This window comes from Phocoena sinus, chromosome 20, assembly GCF_008692025.1.
Source record: "Phocoena sinus isolate mPhoSin1 chromosome 20, mPhoSin1.pri, whole genome shotgun sequence".
Taxonomy (NCBI): domain Eukaryota; kingdom Metazoa; phylum Chordata; class Mammalia; order Artiodactyla; family Phocoenidae; genus Phocoena; species Phocoena sinus.
The window spans coordinates 34,183,528-34,203,890 of NC_045782.1; the positions used below are offsets into that span (position 1 = coordinate 34,183,528).

Consider the following 20,363-nt stretch of genomic DNA (forward strand, 5'->3'; position numbering starts at 1 on the left):
GATGTGGGGACAAGAGGCTGCTGAAACTGAGAAAAGGGTGGGGGAAACAGCCCCCTACCCCACCCCCACCCCCTCCTCTGGGCTCAGGGCCTCTCCAGAGAAGGTGTCAAGGTTATAAAAATCAGAAGCTGCCCCCTCCTCCCCCCACACACATGCTCACCTGAAGAATCCGGCAGCGCTGGGAGTCACAGGCGATGTCTTCACACGGCCGGAACATGCCCAGGGTCACACAGTTGAGAAGGATTACCAACATGCTGATGCGCTCAAACCAGGTACCAGGCGGTCAAGGAAACATCTGGCCAGGGTGGAGTTGAGCCCGGGCCCCCACGCCCTGCCCCAGCACCTCCCACTGCTTGACCTGCCAACCCCATCTGAGATGTAGCCAGGTGTAGCCGGCTAGTCCCAGCTCGGGTCATCTCACCTCTGTTCCCAGCTTCCTCTTCTGTAAAGTAGGAAAAGCCACAAATACCCTGACTATTTGCACAAGCCATTTGGGGGATGAAATCGATCGTGCCTGTGGAAATGCCAGGCGCTGAGAGTTCGCTACTGAATCTGAATCTTATCCTTCCTACCTCACAGGGAAAAATGTGAGAAGCAAATGAGATAATGTATGTGAATGTGTGACACAAACCTAAAGTCGGATCATGCTTGCCTTACAGTTTACCAAGCACTTTCACAGCATGTCACATTGGATGCTCACAACAGCCCCGAGAAATATCCGGGCTAGATCACCTTCTTCCCCAGAACCCAAGGAAACTGAGGCCCAGAAGTCGTGTGCTGAAGGTCACAGGAGAGACCCAGATGAGACTGAGTCTTCCAAGCTTCTGATCTGAGATAGCAGCTTCCATAGCTGCTCAGGCTGCAGGGAAGGGGTTGTCACGACCGCACTGGCCCCAGACAGACAGGCCGAGGCAGACAAGCGCCACAGAACTGGAGCCTCGGGCTGCCTCTTCCCCAGCCAGCCCCTGGCCTCTCAAAGCCCTCACATGGCCTCCAGACACATTCACACAGTTAAATAATGAGGACCCACTACACACCAGGCCCTGTGCTGGACGTAAGCCCGGCCCAGCCTGTGCAGAGCAGACAGTAAGTACCCTGTATACAGACCATGCCACCATCACACCTTCTTATGGCTTCCAGCAAAGCCCCACCCTCGACCAACAAAGACTGTTTTGCAACAAGGGGGAGAGAGGGGTCTTTCTAAACCCTGAGTCTTTCCACAGAGTGGATTTCATTAAGGGGCTCACTTCCAGCCCATCTACAGGAGAATGTAGAAAATGGCCTCTGGACCTTAGAAAGTTCTGGGCACCAGACTCACAGATAAGTGACCAAGCATCCTGTTTTCTCAAGGAAAACATGAGAGGGTTGGGGAAGAGTAAAGAGGTTAGAAACAAGCAGAGAGTGGGGGGCCAGGGGAAGGAGAAGGCCTTGAGGGTGGAGGTAGGGAGGGTGTCATGGCAGCCCACAGCACAACCCACCAAGCCAGACTCAGTGAGACAGAGAGCGCCCAGAGCAGATGGAAACTTCCTGTCATAACTCCACTTCTAGAGTGAGAAGGCTTTGGCCAGGGACTCAAGGACTTACCTTGAAGCTGATCCCAGCCATACCCCATCTCTGTCCTGAACCTCAGACCACACCCCCTCTCCGGGAGCCCACACTCAATCACCTCAAAGCCCTTCTACCCCCTCCTGTCACCCAGGCCCTTTTCCCTCAGACTCACATCCCTTCCCACCAGCAGGTACCCTAAATCCCCAAGGCACTACAATTTCCCTAATCTTACATCCTCACAGGAATAAGAGTTAAAAAAAAAAAAAATTCTAGGCTTTTGGGGTAAGTTGATGGAAGGGGGAAATAAAAAGAGCTCTGTTTCCATGGAGCTGTTTTCCTCAGTGGAGCCGGAGCCCAGTGGACCTATCCCCAGAATAAGGGTCAGCCAGGGGTCAGCCTGGAAAAAAGGGGACAGGGAGGGAGCTCCTTTGGGACCATCGTCTGAAAAGGGAAGGACACGATTACCTTCAAGAACTGGCCTGCTTTCCCCAACCTAGCCCCCTCCTCTCCTCTATAGGGAAGAGGGTTCTGGAAGGGACCCATATGAGCAGATGTCTCTACATAGGGGCAGGTGGGTAGTTCTCCTGGGAAGAGGGGCTCCCGGGACAGCTGTTTGGACCCCTGTAATGGCAGTGTCATCTGTGCCCTTGTCTCATCTCCCTCGCTGAGGCACGGGCACTCTGTTACACCCAAGCCCCTACAGAGCTTTGAGTAGTGCCTGGCGTGTAGCAGATGATCAATACATGGGAAGAGCGACTGAATGAAGAGTCAGTCAGTCAATCAGCCTCCCTGCCTAGAAGCCAGATGTATCTGCCCATTCATGTTTTCCTACCTTGTTTGCTTCAGTAGTGATGAACCGATGATGGGTGGGGGTGGGGGGAGGAGTGACACCATAAAGGTGCTGTCCCTCTGTCTGTCCCCACCTTACACATGCTCACACTGAGGCTTCTCATAGCCAGAGTCTGCCTCCAAACAACCCCACCTCCAGCTCTTGACCACAGAAGCCCCTTCTCAAGAGCCCTCTTGGCGATTCACCTTACTCCCGGGTACATCCTGCCGCTCTCACCTCTCCCCTTCCCCTATAGGTAAACATAAATGGACAGGGAAAACACCAAGGCACAGAAAAATTTGGGACAATCTGAATTAAGGAATAATTAATGAGGCGGGGGGGTGGGGGTCTTTCACCCTTCTCAGGGTAGGGCTCATTTCCTTGGGAATATGGCCGTATGTCACTGTGCCATGTTCCTCTGTTGCCATAACAACAGGAAGATGTGTCACCAGGTGGTGTGGATTTGTTGCCATGGTAATTAAAGGGAACCCCCCCACACACATATGGACTCCCCTTACCCAGGCTGCTGTCTTGTCCTCACACAGGGAAGGGTAAGCGGGGAGACTCACAGGTTATCAGGTTGGGGGGGAACCATGTGACAAATCCCCATGGCAACCAAGGGAATGGGGGACATTGGTTGCCATAGTGACTATGAGAGACCTGTGCAGTCACATGTCTACTGTTGCTATGGTGACTGTCCGGGCTGGAGTGGATCCCAAAGGGGGAGGTGGGTAGGAGAAGGGAGGATCTTTCGTCTCCCCACAACCCACCATCAAAAGCGGAGAAAAAAGGAAATGGCAGGGTGAGGAACCCCACTTCCATCCCTCCTCCTCCTCTCCCTCCAGGAGAGAGAACTAGAGCATGTTATCTGAGCACTTAGTCCTCTCTGTGGGGCTTTATCTAGAGCTCTTGCCTAGTTGGGCAGCTATAAGGGAGAGGAAGGTAGAAAGAGGAGGGAGGAGGGCTGGACCACCTCCAGGGGCGTGGGGGCTCAGGGCAGAGCATGACGGAGAAGGGAAGCAGGCCCCCCAGCTGTCCCATTCTCTGCTAGGAGCCCGCTAATCTGAGACCTAAGAGCGCTGAAGAGGTAAAGGGCCTGGACCCGGGAGTCCTGGCCTCCTACTACTCATTGGGAAGGTGGAGTGCTTGCCTCATTCACCCCCGAAGAGACTGGTGCTTATGGGATTCAGCGTTCCCCAGAGTGGGGTGAGATCTAGGGGCTCAGGAGGGGGCTCCTGCTAGGGAGGCTGAAAAGGGGATTCCCCCAGCTGAGCACCCCCCCCCCGACTCAACTCCCACAATCCTGTTTCCCGGTGGTCTGCCCGCTGCAGACCGCTCCAGAGTGTGGGTGTGTGGGGAGGGAGGTTTCCAGCTGAACTGAAAACTGCAGCCCGAAGAAAGGCAGCCAGCCCCACCCAGAGACAGAGACGAGAGACACAGAGACACAAGAGAGCTGGAATCTTTGGGAGGGGAAATAGGCCAGAAAGCTGATTCAAACGTCTGTGACTCTGTGTGTGTGTGTGTGTGTGTGTGTGTGTCTGCGTGTGTGAGCAGTTGTGTCTGTCGCCATCCTGGCTGAGGCAGGCAGGGCGGGGTGAGAGCTGGGGCGGGAGCAGAGGCAAGGGGTGAAGGGGGGCTGTGCGGTGGGGGTAATCCCAGGAATGGCTCCAACTGGCACTCTCCATGACGGGGAGTCCCCTGACAGTTCGGTGGAGCAGAGGGTGTATGTGGCCGAGAAGGAAGGTGGGCCTGGACAGAAAGGGTGCCAGGAGGTGTTCTGGCTCCCTCAGCCCAGTTCAGCTTTCCAGCCCCAGCCCTTCTCCCCAGAACTCCCTCTGGAGAGCCTTGGGTTTGAAAATGAGAGGAGGGAATTGGTGAGGAGACAGGAAGAACACCCCCCTTCCATTTCCTCTGAGGACCAAAATGGAGATTTCTCCCTAGGTAAGAGAGACAGGGGAACTTGGGACACTGGGACAGTGGCGAGGAAAGCTCCAGAGAGTCCGGGTGCCCCCTCCCCTCCAGACGCACACACTCTCAGAAACACACAGCAATCACACACTCACACTCACTTCTGGAAGCCATTAGGGCTCCTGCTGTTCAGGCCTCCCCCTTCTCCTCCCCCCACTCCTGGCAGGCTCCCTTCTCCCCCTCTGGCCCCCTTCCCACTCCCCCTCTCGGCATCCCAAATGCCAGCCTGTGATTTCCAAATGAGAAAAAGCTGTGCTGGGCTCGGAGCTTGGAGAAACTCCTACACAAACTTCCAGATGTGACACAACAGCCCGGGAGGGAATGCTTAGGATCTCCTTCCCGGGAGGGGAAACGCACTCCCTCACACTTGAAGAAACACATGCTGCAAAGTCCAGCACACTCCCTCCCCTATAGCCTGGGGGGAGGGGCCTTTCTGACTCTGACCATGAACCCCCAGTCTCCCCAGTACCACTTCCGAGCCCTTCCTTCCTTTTGCTGCCATCCCTCCCTCCCCAACACACACACACACACACACACACACACACACACACACACTCACTCACTCACTCACACACCACTTCCCACCTGGGTCTAGATCTCCTCTCTAGGAAACCTGGTTTCTTAAAGAGGCTAACAGAGGAAGGGGCCGAGAAGCACGCCAAGAAGAGCCTAACTAGCTTCAGTTCGTTGAGGGGAGGTGTCCTTACGTCCCTCAGGCCCAGAGGTGCAGCCAAGGGAAGCCTCGCAGATACCAAAAAGAGAGAGGGAAAGACCGAGGTCCAAGAGTCAGTCCAGAACCCCTCTGGCAGTGAAAAACATAGGTTCCCCTTGATACATGGGTGTGATGAGAGTGGTGAGGGCACATCTTAGGCAGCCCCGTTGCCAAGAAATTGTTCTCCACCCATCCTCAGCCAATCCAGGCTCAGCGGGCTGTCCAGACCCAGTGATGCTAATGCCCCTTACCCCAGACTCCCACCACCCTAGAGGTAAGCCTGCTCCCCCACTCCCAAGATGAGCACTGGGCCTCCACCTCTCTCCTGTCATTCCAGCCCTCTCCAATTGCCCCCCTCAGAACACCTCAAGGAAGGAATCTGACCCCAAACCATCCACTAGCACCTGAAGATAGAGCAGGTGGGGAGATGCTAGCCAAGAGGTCTGTGTTGTTTTGGAGGGAAAAGAGAGAGGAGATTTCGCTACACACAGTCCCCCACCACCACACACACACACCCCCGGGGGGCTCCTGAGAAGGAGGGGACAGGTCTGGTGCTTTTTAACATTCATGGAGAGAGTGGGTGATTAGCAGCAGAGAGGAGGGATGCCCCGAGCCTGTTCTTTTCAGAGACATTTGTTCCCCATCTCTACCCCTGAGAAAGTGGCCTGGGGTTACCGAGGGGGTGGGGGGGGTGGGGGCGTGGGGGGATGGGGGGGCAAGATGTTCCAGCTCAGCCGGTCCACACACCTTGGAGGCAGCCCTCTATCTCTGCAGCTCAGAGAGAAAGGAAGGGCGGGGGATGGAGACAGCGTGCGACAAGGGGAGCTTCCTAAAGACCCACAGGGTGTAGAGGATGGGGGTTGGGGGGGGACCCAAGCTCGCATCCCTGCTTTGCGCACTAGAGGCAGCAGAGCTGCAGAGTGAGGGCGGTGCCAAGCTCCCCCCCCTTCCCCAAAGCAGAGTCCCGGTTGGGCTCTTAGGGGTTACAAGGGAGACCCGACGTCTCCCACCCTGAGTCCAAAAGAGCCTCTGAGCTGGGAGGAAAGTGCCAGGAGAAGCTGTCAAGACCGGGAATGGCAGCGTACCCCCCCTTCCCTTCTGGCAGTGGCGGGACCTAACGCAGCCTGGAGCTAGGCATTAGTCAAGCAGTGCTTTGTGCTAGGGGCTAAGGGGGAGAGGCCGTGGGGATTAGGGGGCTGGGGTCTCCCATGCAATTCATGACGGGGCACAGGATAGAGGGCAGTGCTAAATCTATCTCCCTGGGATGTGGGGCTTGCATTCCACAAACCTATCCAAGGAGTACACATGGGGTGCTGGACCCGAGTCTTCCCCAGTGAACCGGCTCAGAGTCTCACTGTCCCCCCAATACTTTCTTGGAAGGCTGCGGTCTCCCATACCTGCTCTGTAATCAGGCGGGAGCACTGCCATAGAAAGGGGATGGGTAGCATGGACCGGCTTAATCCCATCCTCCGCTTGCCAAAGCTCCTGCCAGCCTTTCCCTCCACAAGAAAAAATGTGGTACAAAACTCCCCAACCCAACCTTAAGCACCCCGCATTGAATAAAGAACTGGGGAAAACGGAGGCACTCTGAGCATTGGGCTCCTACTGAAAGGGTCTCTACCCCGGCTCTGGGGGCAGACGGCTTTCCTCCATCACATCTTTTTCTCATTCTGCATCCCCTGACATCAGCCGCCGCCGGAATCTCCTCATTGTGCCTCCAAGCCGCGGGGTGGGGGTGGGGGGGTTAGGACCTGGTCCCCGCCCCCCAACGTCTCCCTCAGGGGCAGTAAAAACGTCAGCCTCAAGGACCAGGTCGGGGCGGGTGCCGGTGGGGTGGGGTGGGGGAATCAGACCCTAGAATCCACCGCAAACTTTGGAGCTGGGGCAGGAGGGAAACCCAGGAGATTGCGGTCCCCCCCCTCCCCCGTCCCCGCAGCTTCCTCCCCACCCCACCCCCCAAACTCGGAAACCAAACCCAGCTCGCTAACCGGCGGCGGGCGGAATAGAGCTCCCAGGCTCCCGAAGCTCCCCACATCTGGAGGATGACGACCCTCCCCTGCCCACATCTGGAGAGCATCCAGCTGCACACCAGTGGGGCGCGTCTCCTCTCTTTTCCTGGCCTGGATCCCAACCCCCCAAGGAGGACTGAGGTGTGGGTACCGAGGTGGGGCTCGCCTGGGGTATCAGCCAACCCTGCTCCTGTCTCCGCTCCTACTCCGAAGCCCCCTACCCTCCTTTGCAGCCCCCCTCTCATCTGCCCACCTTCCGGGCTCACTTCTCCGACCCACCTGGCTTTTGGTCCCCTCAGGCGGCGCGGCCCGCCCCCCTGCGGCCCCCCAGCCCGGCAGTCGTGCCCCGGAGGATATGGGTTACAGACCGTGCGGAGACACCAGCTCCGCGGGCGGCTGTCCTGGCTCAAGTAGAAGAAAACCACCGGGGCCAGTGCAGGGTATGGCAGCCCCTCCGCCTCGGAGTCCACGCTGCCCGGGTCCTTTTCCGCCGACCCCGGCCCTGGCCGGCCCACGGCCCCCGACAGGTCGTTGAGCTGCATGAAGCTCCGGGGCTGTCCTGACTCCTCGGCGCCCGCTCCATCCTCCTCCTCGTCCATCCTCTGGCCAGCTGGGGCCCCGGGTGGTTTCGAGAGGGGCAAGGGGCGCCCCTCAGAGAAGGTGTCCTCACGCAACCGGGGGGCCCCGGCGGGGGCGCATCTGGGTAGCTCTAGGGCGCAGGCTGAGCCCCCGGGGGGGCCAGTTCAGCCCAGCTCCCCCTGCCCGCAGGGGCATGCTGCCCGCGGGGCGCCGGGTCGCAGGGAAGCCCCGCCCGGCGCGAGTCCCGCTTCCCCAGGGCTTCTGGCCCCCCCCGGGCCGGCTCCCCCTCACTTTGTTCCGGCTTCTTCGCTTCGCGCCCAGGCTCCGGTCGCCAGATTCGGCACTACCTTCGGCGAAGCGGCCCCAAAAGGGGGAGAGCGAAAGGGGGGTGGAGGGTGAGGGGGGCCGAGGAGGGGCGCCCCCTCTTCCCGCGGCGCAGCTGGAGCAGGATCTAAGGGGTCAGCATCGTCCCGGCTCCGCGCCAGCGGCGGCGGGGGAGGGGAGGAGGAATCTCCTTGGGGGTGGGTTTGGAGGGGGTGGGGGGCGGCTCCCTTCTCCACCCGGCGGCGGGCTCACGGTCCAGGAGGGGCGGGGAGGTGGTGGGGGCCCGTCCCGGGCAGGGGTGGAGGCGGAGATGCCGCCGCCGCAGCCGCCGCGGTGGCTGCCGCTGCCGTAGCTGTCGCCGGCACCACTGCCTCCTCCTCCGGCCGAGACGCGGAGCGAGCAAGCGAAAGCGGCGGCGAGGAGCCCGGCGCACACCACAGCTGGATCCCTCACTCCAACTTCAAGCCTCGGCCCCGCCTCTCCCCAGCCAGCCTCGCAGCCAATCGCCGCGCGCCGCCGGCCCCGAGCCGCACTCCCATTGGCCGGCTGCCGTGGCAGTGCGGGCGGGGGCACCGGGGAGAGAGCCACAGCTGGAATCCGGTTCCCACCCCAAAGCCCGGGACCGCCCCTCTCCCCTCCCCTTGGCCCTGGTGTCCGCTCCCGAAGACTGGAGCCAATTAGAAGGCTACCCAGACCGAACCCACTTTCTTATTGGCCAGTGGGGGCTCTGGGACTCCTCTGGAGGAAGCCCCAGGGAATCAGAGTGTTTGGCGCGGGGTCCTGGGATAGCGCCGCCGGCCCCCGGGCATCCTTTGTCCAAGACCCCAGAATTGGACCGCAGCCGGAGGGCGGGGCTCAGCTCTGGGCGGGCCCGGTGCAGAAGGAAGGCAGACAGCCCTGTGTGAGGGGTGTGACCAGGGTCCTAGAGCGAAATCCTGGGTCTCTACCCGATTAATATCCCACCCTGGAGTTGAGCCTGGGAGCGGGACTGAGGAAGGGGCGAGCGGAGCGGGATGTCCCGGGGGTAGGGCTTCAGGCTGGAGGAGGCTGGTCTTAGGAAAACGGGCGGAGCCCAGGGAAGGCTGAGGCATCAAGGTCTGGGCGTGGCCTCCACCAACCTCTTGAGCTTGTTGTTCCTCCTCCCAGGTCCATTTCTGCGGCTTTGACCCTAATCTCCTAACTCTAACCCTCTGACCCTGATCTCATGTTGACACTCCTGAGCTTCAGGAGAGGGCTTCGTGCTTGAACACGTGGCCCCAGGCAGGTCACGCCGGACCCAGAGCCCGGATCTCCAAGAGCAGCTGCGGAGCAGAGGGATGTTCCTGCGAGGGGACCTGCCAGGGTCTCGAGTGTGTGGGAGGAGGTAGAAGCATAGATCTGGGCTTTGCCGACTCTTAACCTGCAAAGTTCCACCAAGCCCCCACTCCGTGCCTCAGTTTCTCATTCCCGAGTTCCAAAATAGCTTATGGGGAGGCTGTCCGCAGGACAGGAGATTGGCGGGGCTACTCTCCTTGCACATCTCCACCCTACCAGGAGCTGGTCCTCGATGGTCTGCTGCTACCCACGCGCGCGCACGCACGTGGACCCCGGCCCTCCTCCCGCCTCTCCTTCCTCAGTCCCCGGGATCTCTGCACCCCAGCTCCCTCTTGCCACCAGCTCTACCGCTAAAGGCTGTGGGTACCCGGGAGCGGGGTTCTGGGCGCTGGGGTGAAGTGGGGCGGGGAGGGCATCGAGGATTAAGACGTCGGGAAGCGCTTCCCCACCTCTGCGGGAGGTAGACACAGCGGAACCAAGGAAGTCAGTTCCCTCTCCTGAGACTTCGGGGCCACTTGCGCCACTGAGGAGAGGCAGAGGGATGGACCGGATGACCTCCTACACCCGCCATACCCCCACCCCCACCCCCGACTCCCTGGCGTTTTTTGCTCCCCTAGGGCTGCGCCACCCACGGCTCCCGCCGAGTGGAGTGCGTGTCTCAGCCCCCTCCCGGGCGGGTTGCGGGGAGTGCAGTAGGGAGGGCAGAGCGGCTTCTGCCTCCTAGGTTGCCCTTTCGCCGAATCCTGCGCCGAGTTGTGCAAATGAGGCCGGGCTCATTTGCATTTCATGCTAATGAGCAGTTCCCTTAAGTGCCTTTCTCTCCTGGCGGGAGTCTCTGCCCTCATTCCGCGTGCGCCCGCGCCAGTCTTGAACTTTCAGTGGTCTTCTGGGAGAGGGGCCTATTTATGGTTTGCCCTCGTGTCTGACACCTTCCCTCTCGCTGGTCCGCAGTCTGCCTAGTGGCCTGCCCTTCCCAGACAGGATCAAGAGAACTAACCCTTTAAGGCCCTAACTCCTTCCTCTGAACCCATTTACTAAATCCCATTGTCAGGTGCATGCCTGATACCAGGGGAAGGAAAAGAGGAGACACAGAGCAGAAGGAAGATGGGACAGAGGGGCAGAAAACACCAAACGCACCCCCCTTCACAGCTGGACCTCCTGGGGGAAGAGGAAGGCTTAGTGGTCTTTACTGCACGCTGAAGACCCCAGAAAGAATGAGATATGTTGAACGGTTTCAGGCCAGGCTCTCACCCTTTCTGAGCCTTGAACATCTATCCATATGAGGCCAAAGGTACCTGCCCTGCCACCTCATTCATGAGGGTCAATGGACAAGAGGACTTTGCAAACTGCCTAGACCTCTCCCAAGCCAGGGCTGGGGCTGCCAAAAAGGCCACCTGTGCTTCACCGTGCTCCACCCTCCCTCCTTACTGCCCACCGGATCAGGCTCTGCTTGCCCAGCCCCCAGACTTCCTGGCCAGGCTGAACAGGGTCCAGCCAGAAAGGGGACAGCTGACCTTGCTGGCTGGAGCCCTAATCCTCCCCAGATGCGCCGGTGGCTTGCACCAAGGGCCCAGCTGCCCAGACCCGGGTCCCGTTGACCGTATGTGGCCATGACTGACAGTGTGCGGGGGGTGGCTGTGGTCCTGAGCAGACCTCGGAGTGATTCAGTCCCATCTCCTAGCTCCTTCCAGCCCCGCTCCTCCCCACTGCTGATGTCCCCGCAAGCAGTGGCCCCGTTCAAATCTCATCTCTAGCGGCCTCTTCTGGCTCTCTCTACTGCTTGGCTCTGGGGCTACAAGAGTGCCTAGGCTCATCAGACCCCCAAAGGGCCCAGGGTTGGGGGTCAGCCCCATTATCCTACACTTGCCCTTCCCAAAGCATGCTTCCCAGTCCCCTCCCCCTGGTGAAAACTAGGTGGGGGTTCCAGGGCCTATGAAGATGTTGGGTGCCAAGGATGGGGCTTGTGAGTATCTCCCAACATTGAGGGAACAGGAGGAGATCACAGGAAGGCAGAGGCTTTCCCTAAAGCAGGAAGGACTCAGGTTTGGAGAAGGACTTCCAACCCAACAGATGCTCCAAATGAAAGAAAACTCTTTCCCTGGACTTAAGTGAAGGCAGGGGGATGGACCATATGACCTCCTGCAGGAAGGCTGGGAGCTGGACGGATACCCCAAAAGAAATGTCCTGATAAGAGCAGCTCCCATAACGGACCAGAACATATGCAAATTCCATGAAAAATAAAACCTTATATGAAGCATCCCCCTGCCTCTTTCCCAGCTTAAAATTGGAGGAGACAATGGGAAGGGAGGGCAGGCCCCTTTCTTAACCTTGCCTGAGGGCAAGGATTGGCCTTTCCCCTCCCGTGCAAGTACACACCCACACCACTGGTGGTCATTACTGGTCCCCTGACCCGAGCTTCACTCAGGTTGCAATGACCATAGAGCGGGGCAGAGTCAGCCTGGTGACCTTTGAAGGTGAAAGAGGAATCCAAGGAAGCAGAGGGGGCAGCTAGGGGCTCCCAGAAAAGGGGACCTGGGCTGCTGGCTCCCATGCTGGAGCCCGAGGCCCCTCTCTTATAAGCAAGGCTGAGGCCCTGAGGTTCCCGCAGGACGTTGTTAGGTTTATTCCAGGGTAAGTGGGTGCCCATGGTGGGGCAGCGAGGACGGCCGAGGTCACCTGGTGACAGTGTGCTCAGGGGTGGCCGCAGGCTCTGCGGGGCCCTGCAGGGCCTGAGTCTCTGGCCGGCTGGGAAGCTCCACCTTCCGCCCCAGCCCGAGGTGGGGGAGGCAGTCACTGATGTAGCAGTTTCCGTAGTTCACAGGGCTTGGTGATGGGCATCGAGCAGGCCTGGTTCTCACACACGTAGGCAGTGGCCTGGTCTTCTAGCCGTCGCAGGGTACGCAGGAAGGGCAGCTGGCGGGACAGGAAGCTCGAGGGGTCCCCATCGGCCAGAATCAGCACCTGGGAGAGTGGCAGAGAGGGTCACCTGGGGGCACTGGGACACCGGCAGGGCCCACTAGTGGGTGTCTTCTCCCCAGGCCTTCAAAGGAGCCGGAGATACTGGGGAGCTGAGGAGGGGAGGGGGCCCTGGCAGGGGAGGAAGAGGGTGGGGCCAGGCTCACAGACCAAACCTTGTTAGGGATGTAGATGGAGTGGACACACTGCAACAGAGCCTTGGTGTCCTTGGCCTGGGGGTCTCCACAGATCACGATCTGGCCAGAACAGAAAGGTAGCTCCAGTGACAGGTGCAGAGGGGCTGGACCCAGACCTGCCAGGGCTTCCCCATCCTCCTGCCAGCCACCCTATACGCCTAAGAAGAAATGGGGACTCAGCTCAGCATCCCCCAGACCAGCTGCCAGGAGGCCGCATCGGATTCACCGCTCAGCAGGTGAGGACACGTACACACACACACACACACACACACACACACACACACACAGAGGCAGAGATATATAGGAAAACATGCAAATATAAGCAGGCTAGCCTGAACGCGGGGCACACTCACTCACTCACACCAGCACACACTCAGAAAGGCAGGCACACAGTCACAGACCTCCACTCCAGAGTCATACACACCAGAGGGACACGCACAGCAGTACCACACAGAGACTCACACACAGACAAGCATATGTCTGCACACACTGTACCGCTGACCCCAATACACCGACACCCAGAGAATCACAGAGGCACACAGAAGCCTCCGAGAAACACGTCAGCAACCACAGGGACCCATATTTAACCCCTTCCTCGGACAGCCCCAGTCACAGGCCCTCACACAGGTACCTGTCCGTGCCGGAGGCCTGCTTCAGACACGCACTCACACAGACTCCCCCACCTGCACAGAGCAGGCTTACAGACATTCCCTCGGAGATACCTATACACACACTCACACAGGGCCACACATTCATGGACCTGAGCTCTGGGGACAGCCCCAGGGACTCCACTCCATGTCTCTATTGCAGCCCCGGCTCCCCTCCCACCCAGGGTCCCTGCCCAAGTGCCCCACCTGCTTGAGGGTCTGCTGGTGGGCTGAGAGGGCGCGGACCATCTCAGGCAACGCCACGGGGACACGGCGCATGCGCTCAGAGAAGGCGGCCAATAGGCACACACACTTGTGCATCCAGTCCTTGTGGCCTGTGAAGCCGTGCAGCCGAAGCAGGTTATGGGCCGACACGGAGTTGGCGCTGGGCTCCGCACCATCCTGGTCTGCAGGGTGCATGGGGGGCAAGCGCTGAGAGGGAGGGTCATCGGGTCCCAGGACCCTGCTCCAGGACTGTGGCCAGGGCAGCTGGAGGGATGGGGTAGAGGAGTCCCTGCCCGCCGGCTCATGCCCCAGGTCTGAGAGTGTAATGCTGACCCCAGCAGTTACTGACCCTTTGCGCGATCACACGCATCCTCAACTCCACCTGCTCCAGGCTGAGCTGTTGGCTCCCAGGCTCCCCGATCTCCCTCCGTCTCCCTCACCTCCCACTTTTAATCCATCGTGAATCTGCAGGGTCTGTGACCAGAACAGATCCAACCTGACCACTTCTCCCACCTCGTACTTCTACCTCGTCTGGGCCTTTGCTGACGCTTGCCTGGACCAACGCCACTAACGGCTTCGTACCTGGCCGCCCTGTTTCCCCTGCCCCCATTCCCTTCTCCACCGTCGGTCCGAGTAACATTCTTAAACCTAAACCAGAGCAAATCACAACCCACTCAGAACTCACCAGAGCCTTCCACTCCTTGCCACACCTACAAGACGCTGCAGGGATCCATCCCACCTGGGCATCCTCCCCTGACACGCTGACCTCTGCCCGCCCTGTCCTCCAGGGCACAGGCTGCCCACTCAGAGCCTCTCACAGGCTGTTCCCTCCACCTGAAATCCCTCTCCTGCTCCTCCAGGATCACACGGCCCCATCTTGCCCTCCAGCCCTTGGTTAAATGACTCCCCGGCTCAGCTGGGCCCCGCCGTTGTTCCCTCAGGGCCCTTTCAGTCATTCAGCTAGCGTTTATTGAGCACCTAATTATGTGCCAGGCCTGCGCTAGATCCTGGGGATAAAGCAGTGACAACATCCTGCCCCCAAGACGCTTACATGTGAGTGGGGGGAGAGACCATTAACAGACCAGAGGTATCAGGTGATGCTAGATGCCACTGAGAAAAGTCAGGAACAGGGTACCTGGTGGGCAGCTCCTACTTCTCCAAGGCACTCACAGTTTTAACTACGTATTTGTGTGTGCGTTTTTGCTTTAAATGTTACCGTCTGTTAGTTGTCTCCCTTACCGAACAGTAAGCTTTATGAGGGCAGGGATGAAGCTGGCCTTGTTCAATCTATCTAGGCATGCCACACTGCCACTAAGCATGCTCACAGAATAGCTACATCCATCTTCATGTCAACCATGTAAGGGAATGCCAACATTAGCTCCATTTTGCATATTAAGAATCTGAGGGGACTTCCCTGGTGGCGCAGTGGTTAAGAATCCGCCTGCCAATGCAGGAGACACAGGGTTGAGCCCTGGTCCGGGAAGATCCCACATGCCGCGAAGCAACTAAGCCCATGTGCCACAACTACTGAGCCTGTGCTCTAGAGTCCGCGAGCCACAACTACTGAGCCTTCATGCCACAACTACTGAAGCTCGTGCGCCTAGAGCCCATGCTCCGCAATGAGAAGCCCGCGCACCGCAACGAAGAGTAGCCCCTGCTCGCCGCAACTAGAGAAAGCCCATGCACAGCGATGAAGACCCAACGCAACCAAAAATAAATTAATTAATTGATTCGTTATAAAAAAAGAATCTGAGGCTCTGAAATGCAACGAGACCAGCCCAATGTCACTCGGTTAATGAGTGGTAAAGATGTGAGCCCAGGAGGGCCTGGCCCCTGCCCATGCTGGCCCTTCACCACCACACTGCACTTATGCCTCCCCCAGGAAAAACCAAGCCCCGGTTGGGTCCAGGACCCCAGGCCAGCTCCACATCCTCACTGACCGTCCTTCAGACGCAGGGGCAGGCCAGCCCCCAGCTCAGCCTCACTGCAGAAGTAGCCGCCACCCCGGGAGTCCCAGAAGATCCTGTCCTGCGTGTCCTGCAGCCGCAGAGCCCACTCGAGCCACGTGCTCTCCTGTGAAGCCTCGTACAAGTCCAACAGGCCCCGCACCACGAAGGCGTAGTCCTCCAGGAAGCCCCAGCAGGGCGGGTTGCTGGGGGGACAGGCATTGGGGAGGAGACAGGACAGGGAGAGAGGAGCTTTCACAGAGGAGGCCCTTTTCACGTGCTTTTGTTTAACCCTCAAAATCTAGCTCTTGGGTAGGTCCCGTTAGCCCATTTCCCAGATGACCAAACGGTCCCAGGGAGATTAAGAGCTCATAGCGGGCAGAAAGCAGAGCCAGGACTAGTGCCCACCCGGAGAAGAGAAGAGGGGAAGAGAGAAAAGCATGGGATGCCCAGGGAGGCAAGCCTTCCTGGACTGTCCGGCCCCCCACCTGTGCTCCACGGTCCCCCCAGAGCCTGCATAGCAGGTCCGCATTAGGCGGCCACTGGCCACGTCAAACATGTGCTGCTTCAGGAACCTGGCACCACTGACGGCGCAGCTGATCAGCCTCTCCTGGCCCAGGACAGCCCCGGTCACGGCAAAGCCAGACACCATCAATCCTGGAGGTAGGAGACACGAGTGGCTGTGACGCCGGCTGGGGTCCTCCCAGTATGTCCATCCCAACCCCCCAAGCTCTGACACCTCCCTGGAGCAATAGGGTAAGCGGGTAAGAGTTTGAGCTCCAGCGCCAGGCAGAGCTGGGCTCCTGTCCCTGCGTGGGACCTCGGGTGGATTACCGTAACTCTCTAGGCCTCAGTTTGCTCATTTGTAAATTAAGGACAATGAACCTGATAAAGGAAGAATTACTGTTTAGCAGGTGCCTGTCATGCATAAGGGTCCTTATGAAGGGTAATTCTATAAACGGATCAGGCCTCAGACGGCCACCCCACCATTCCAGGCCGCCAACATCTTGCTGTCCAGGTGCGGCTTCGGCCGATGTTTCTGGGCCTGGAAAAGCTTCTCGAGGCCTGAGTTGAGTAAGGTCCGTACGGCCTCCACTTCCAGGCCAAAGCGGGCAGCAGTCAGCTCCAGTGAATACCGGACGGTCAGCACGTTCTGGCCCTGCAGCTCCCCCTTTGGGTCCTGAGGAAAACAGCCCTTGTCCGAAGGAGTCCACTTGCCTGTCTGGCTCCAGGACCCCTCCCGTGACCCAGCTGCCCTCACCTGACCGGGGCTGACGTTGCCGGCCTCCGTGAGCCCATAGTGCTTCGTGAGGAGCTGGCCCGAGGTCAGAGGCTCGGTGGCGCCCAGCACGGGCTCGGGGAGGAGCTGCTGGACCTCTTTGACTGTCCACACGTAGAAGGCACCCTCTTTGGGCCTCATGCCCCGCTCCGGGGGCGAGTCCCCGTCCTCTGCACTGTAGAAGCCTCCAGACTGTGGGGAGGGGAGACTTGGCTGGCCCCAGCCTTCAGGGCAGCCAGTGGAGGCCCCGAGCCCTCCCGCAGCCAGACCCGCCTGCCTTAGTGGACACACACCCGGTGACTCAGGTTCCGAGCCACGTACTGCAGGATGCCTTTGGCAACTTCAGAGTAGAACTCATCACCAGAGATCTGATGGGAAGGAAGGAGGCTGTAAGCAGAGGAAACTAGGTACAAGGGGCAGTCAGCGTTCCCCCAGGAAGGGAGGGAGGGAAGCTGGGTAGTGGACATATGAGAGAGAATTAGGGGTGAGGTTAAGGGAGAGCCTCAAGCCACCAGGAAAGCCCTGCAAAGGGGCAGCCAGGCGTTAGGTGGACAGGCTGGGTCTCTGCTCTGGACTGGGATCAGGGGTCACCTGGAAGGCCTGTGAATAGGCCACCGTGAGCTGTGCTTGATCATACAGCATCTTCTCAAAGTGGGGGACGTGCCACTGGCGGTCCGTGGAGTAGCGGTGGAAGCCCTGTGCCAGGAGGAACGTGGGGCTGGAGGCCGATCCCAGCTGCTGTCCCCGCCCCGCTGCTGCCTGCTGCCCTCTCCAGGGAATGCCTAGCCCCCCCTCACCTGCCCCACATGGTCTCGGATGCCCCCGTTGGCCATCATCTTCAGGGTGTGCAAGGCCATCTGCTGGGCCCGAGAGCCATCCTGAGTCAGCCGATGGCTGAGCCAGTAGGAGAACAGGAAGCTCAGGATCACTGCAGACACCGAGAGCAAGCGGGTGAGAGACCGGGGAGGACAAAGGGGCCGAGATCTGGGTGATCAGGACTTTGGCCAGGCTAGGGTTAGGGGTTCACTCAACAGGCAGTCTCTCTGGACAGGCTGAGGGTCAGGAGGTCAACCCACAGGACAGGTGATCGTTACCTAGGTCAGCACTGGAGGGTCCCTGCTAAGACCACAAGTCAGGGCTTCGCTAGATAGCTACTGACTTGTGGTCTTAGCAGGGACCCTCCAATGCCGACCTAGGTAACGATCACCTGTCCTGAGGGTCCGTAGGTCAACCCACAGGACAGGTGATCGTTACCTAGGTCGGCATTGGAGGGTCCCTGCTAAGACCACAAGTCAGGGCTTCACTAGATAGCTACTGACAGACAGGCTGGGGCTCAGGAGGTCACTGGCCAGACAGGAGAGTGGGAGGTTACTAAACAAGACGAGAGTCAGGAGGTCACTTATTAGGGCAGGCTTCAGAAGGCCAGGCCGGGGCTGGAGCGGTCACGGGGCGGGGGCACTGACCTGGCGTGGGGAACTTGGGGGCCTCGGCGAAGCCACCATACTCCTCATCGTAGCTCCCATCCAGTTGCTGGAAGCAGCGGCTGCTCGTGGTGGCAGTGGAGGGTGGCAGCTGGCGGTCACCCATGCTGATCTCCGACCGGGCCAGCAGAGCCGCGGTGACACGCTGGCTGGTTTTCAGCAGGGGACTCTTGTTCTGTGTCCACTATGGGAGGCAGGGGCAGACCTGGAGGTCAGCACCGTTCCCTCACCCTTGACCCCCCGGCCCCCCACTCCCCAGCGCACACCCACCTGCTCCCGTATCCTCATCAACACCGTGCGGAAGCCAACTCGGGTCAAGCCATCCTCAGGGGGGAAATAGGTGCCCCCCACAAAGGGCTGGAGGCTGGGCGTCAACCACACACTCATGGGCCAGCCCCCACCGCTGCTGGTGGCCTGGCGGAGAGAGGGCCAAGGTGAGGGCAGCGGCCCCACGTGCATGGGCAACCGCTCCTCCAAGGGAAGACCACTCACCTGCACAAAGGTCATATACGCTTTGTCCACATCGGGCCGCTCTTCCCGGTCAACCTTCACACTGACAAAGTCCTCACTGAGCAGCCGGCCAATCTCCTCGTTCTGGAAGGACTCCTCCTCCATCATGTGACACCAGTGGCAGGTGGAGTACCCCACTGGAATGGGGTCACGGGGCCGGGGGGGGCCAGTGACCGGTCAGAGGGGGGCCAGCCAAAGGGCCGCAGCTGAGCCAGAGACGCCCTGGCCTGTAGATTCCTGGGAGGCCCCCAGGCCCAGGGGACCCTTCCCTTAGCCACCACCACCCTCCTCACCCAGCCCAGGGAAGGTGGGTGCAGTACCTGAAAGGAAGATTGGCTTGTTTTCTTTCCTGGCCTTGTTGAAGGCTTCCTGCCCCCAGGGGTACCTAGGCCCGGCAGGGTGGGGCATCACTCACTAGCCCAGGCGGGTGTGGGCAGTGGGGGGGTAGGAAGGGTGAGGGTCCAGCTGCCCCGGGAGGGCATCAGGAGAGGGACTCACCAGTCCACAGGGTTGTAGGCATGTTGCAGGAGGTACGGCGACTTCTCACTGATCAGGCGGTTGGGGACTTTCTGGGGTGTGGACCGAGAGCAGTTAGTCCGGCTCCCCTTCCCTCCAGCCGACATGGGCACTGAACTACCGACCGTCACGCTTCGGTCCTTGTCCTGGGAGGAGCTACCCCTGTCGTGGGCAGGCAGGTCAGGTGAGGAGTCTCCACCGCCTCCCCCTACACCGCCCCCAGAGGCCCACCTGACCCCACCCTGCCCTCTGGCACCCCTCCTGGAACCCCCTGTTCCCAGTCCAACCCACCTTTCTGAACCACGGGGGAGACGGTGGCCTTTGCGCTCCCCCTTGTGTTTTTCGGGAGGTGAAGAAAGGTGGCTCATTGGGGGCTCTCTGCCAGGTTAGTCTCCCCCAACCTCTCAGACCTGGCGCTGGGAATGGTGATGACTGTGAGGTCAGGGCGAGTCACAGTGGGTGGAATGGTCCTTCCGGCTCCATTCTCTTCCCCTCACCGGGCCCCACCCCAGGGTGGCTGGGCTGGAGGTATCCCTCCGGCATGCCTGCCTGGGTGTGATCTGCGCAGGGAGGCTGCCGGCTGCTGGGTGTGGGACTGGGCCAGGTGAGGGGCAATGAGAAGAAACTCATTGGCATCAGGGACTCCCTCACTCAACATCCACCCACTGGGCACTTCTGGGGGGCCAGGTCCTGTGCCAGACACCCCATGACCCCCAAAGAATCAGAAACTGGCCCTGATCTCAGGGGGCTCAGCCTGGGACAGTGGCACTGTAGGAGCAGGTCTAAGTAATGACAGGCCCCTGCGGCATTAAGGACTGTGACAGGCCAGCCCAAGGTGCTTTTGGACAAGGACCCTTGGCCCAGCATTGGGGTTCAAGGAGGGCTTCCAGGAGGTGGTGTCAGAACAGGGTCCCTGGGGCAAGCTAGCCCTGCAGCTGGAGGGAAGGAAGGGAGGAGGGGGTTACTGTCTGGGCCAGGTCTAGGGAGCGGACTCGGGGAAGTAGGCACAGGGTCGGGGGTGGGGAGGTGGCCGGGCAGGCACAGGGGACTAGAGCCGGGAAGACTGGTCCAGAGCGGCCCCTTTGCCCGCGCGTACCTGCGGCTCGCGGCGAGGACCGGCGCGGAGCGGGGCAGCAAGAGGCCGCGGCACCGCCAGGCCCGCGCGCCCTGCATGGCCGCTGGCGGCCGACCGCCCGGACGCCGCGGACAGGAAGGGAGGGCGGGAGGGAGGCTGCGAGGGGCGGGCCCAGGCACCCGACAAGCCGCGGGTGCGTCTTCGCGGGGACCGCAGGCCACGCGGCTGGTCTCCGAGCGCCGCCCGGTG

The 20,363-nt window shown here is 60.0% G+C and overlaps 2 protein-coding genes across 11 annotated transcripts in view; both read right to left on the minus strand.

Annotated features, from left to right (window-relative positions):
- The window catches only part of CACNA1G (calcium voltage-gated channel subunit alpha1 G), a 63,021-nt gene extending 54,619 nt beyond the window's left edge, over positions 1–8,402 (minus strand). Inside the window, exons 1-2 of one of the 7 annotated variants that reach the window (XR_004347377.1) lie at positions 7,424–8,402; positions 161–272 (exon numbers count right to left, since the gene is read on the minus strand). Coding sequence is in view for 6 of the 7 variants with exons in the window: in XM_032615916.1 (XP_032471807.1) it covers positions 161–272; positions 7,424–7,665 (354 nt within the window). In the remaining variant the exon portion in view is untranslated. The remainder of the gene's footprint in view (positions 1–160; positions 273–7,423) is intronic. The other 6 variants (XM_032615916.1, XM_032615918.1, XM_032615917.1 and 3 more) reach the window with 6 other exon arrangements.
- Positions 8,403–11,878: 3,476 nt separating this feature from the next.
- Positions 11,879–20,319, minus strand: SPATA20 (spermatogenesis associated 20). 4 transcript variants are annotated; one of them, XM_032615977.1, is made up of 17 exons: positions 20,136–20,232; positions 19,331–19,371; positions 19,022–19,201; positions 18,844–18,908; positions 18,506–18,660; positions 18,284–18,427; positions 17,996–18,197; positions 17,330–17,460; positions 17,124–17,228; positions 16,826–16,900; positions 16,515–16,724; positions 16,241–16,433; positions 15,742–15,910; positions 15,248–15,459; positions 13,290–13,489; positions 12,415–12,495; positions 11,879–12,244 (listed from the first exon to the last, which is right to left on the minus strand). In XM_032615977.1, the coding sequence occupies exons 3-17, from the start codon at positions 19,144–19,146 to the stop codon at positions 12,074–12,076; spliced, it is 2,238 nt and encodes a 745-aa protein (XP_032471868.1). In that variant the 5' UTR covers positions 19,147–19,201; positions 19,331–19,371; positions 20,136–20,232; the 3' UTR covers positions 11,879–12,073. The 4 variants fall into 4 exon arrangements, with proteins under 4 accessions (XP_032471868.1, XP_032471867.1, XP_032471865.1 ...); XM_032615974.1 differs by having other exon boundaries at positions 11,886–12,244; positions 19,331–19,455; positions 20,136–20,270; XM_032615975.1 differs by having other exon boundaries at positions 11,886–12,244; positions 19,331–19,471; positions 20,136–20,238.
- Between the last annotated feature and the right edge of the window lie 44 nt (positions 20,320–20,363).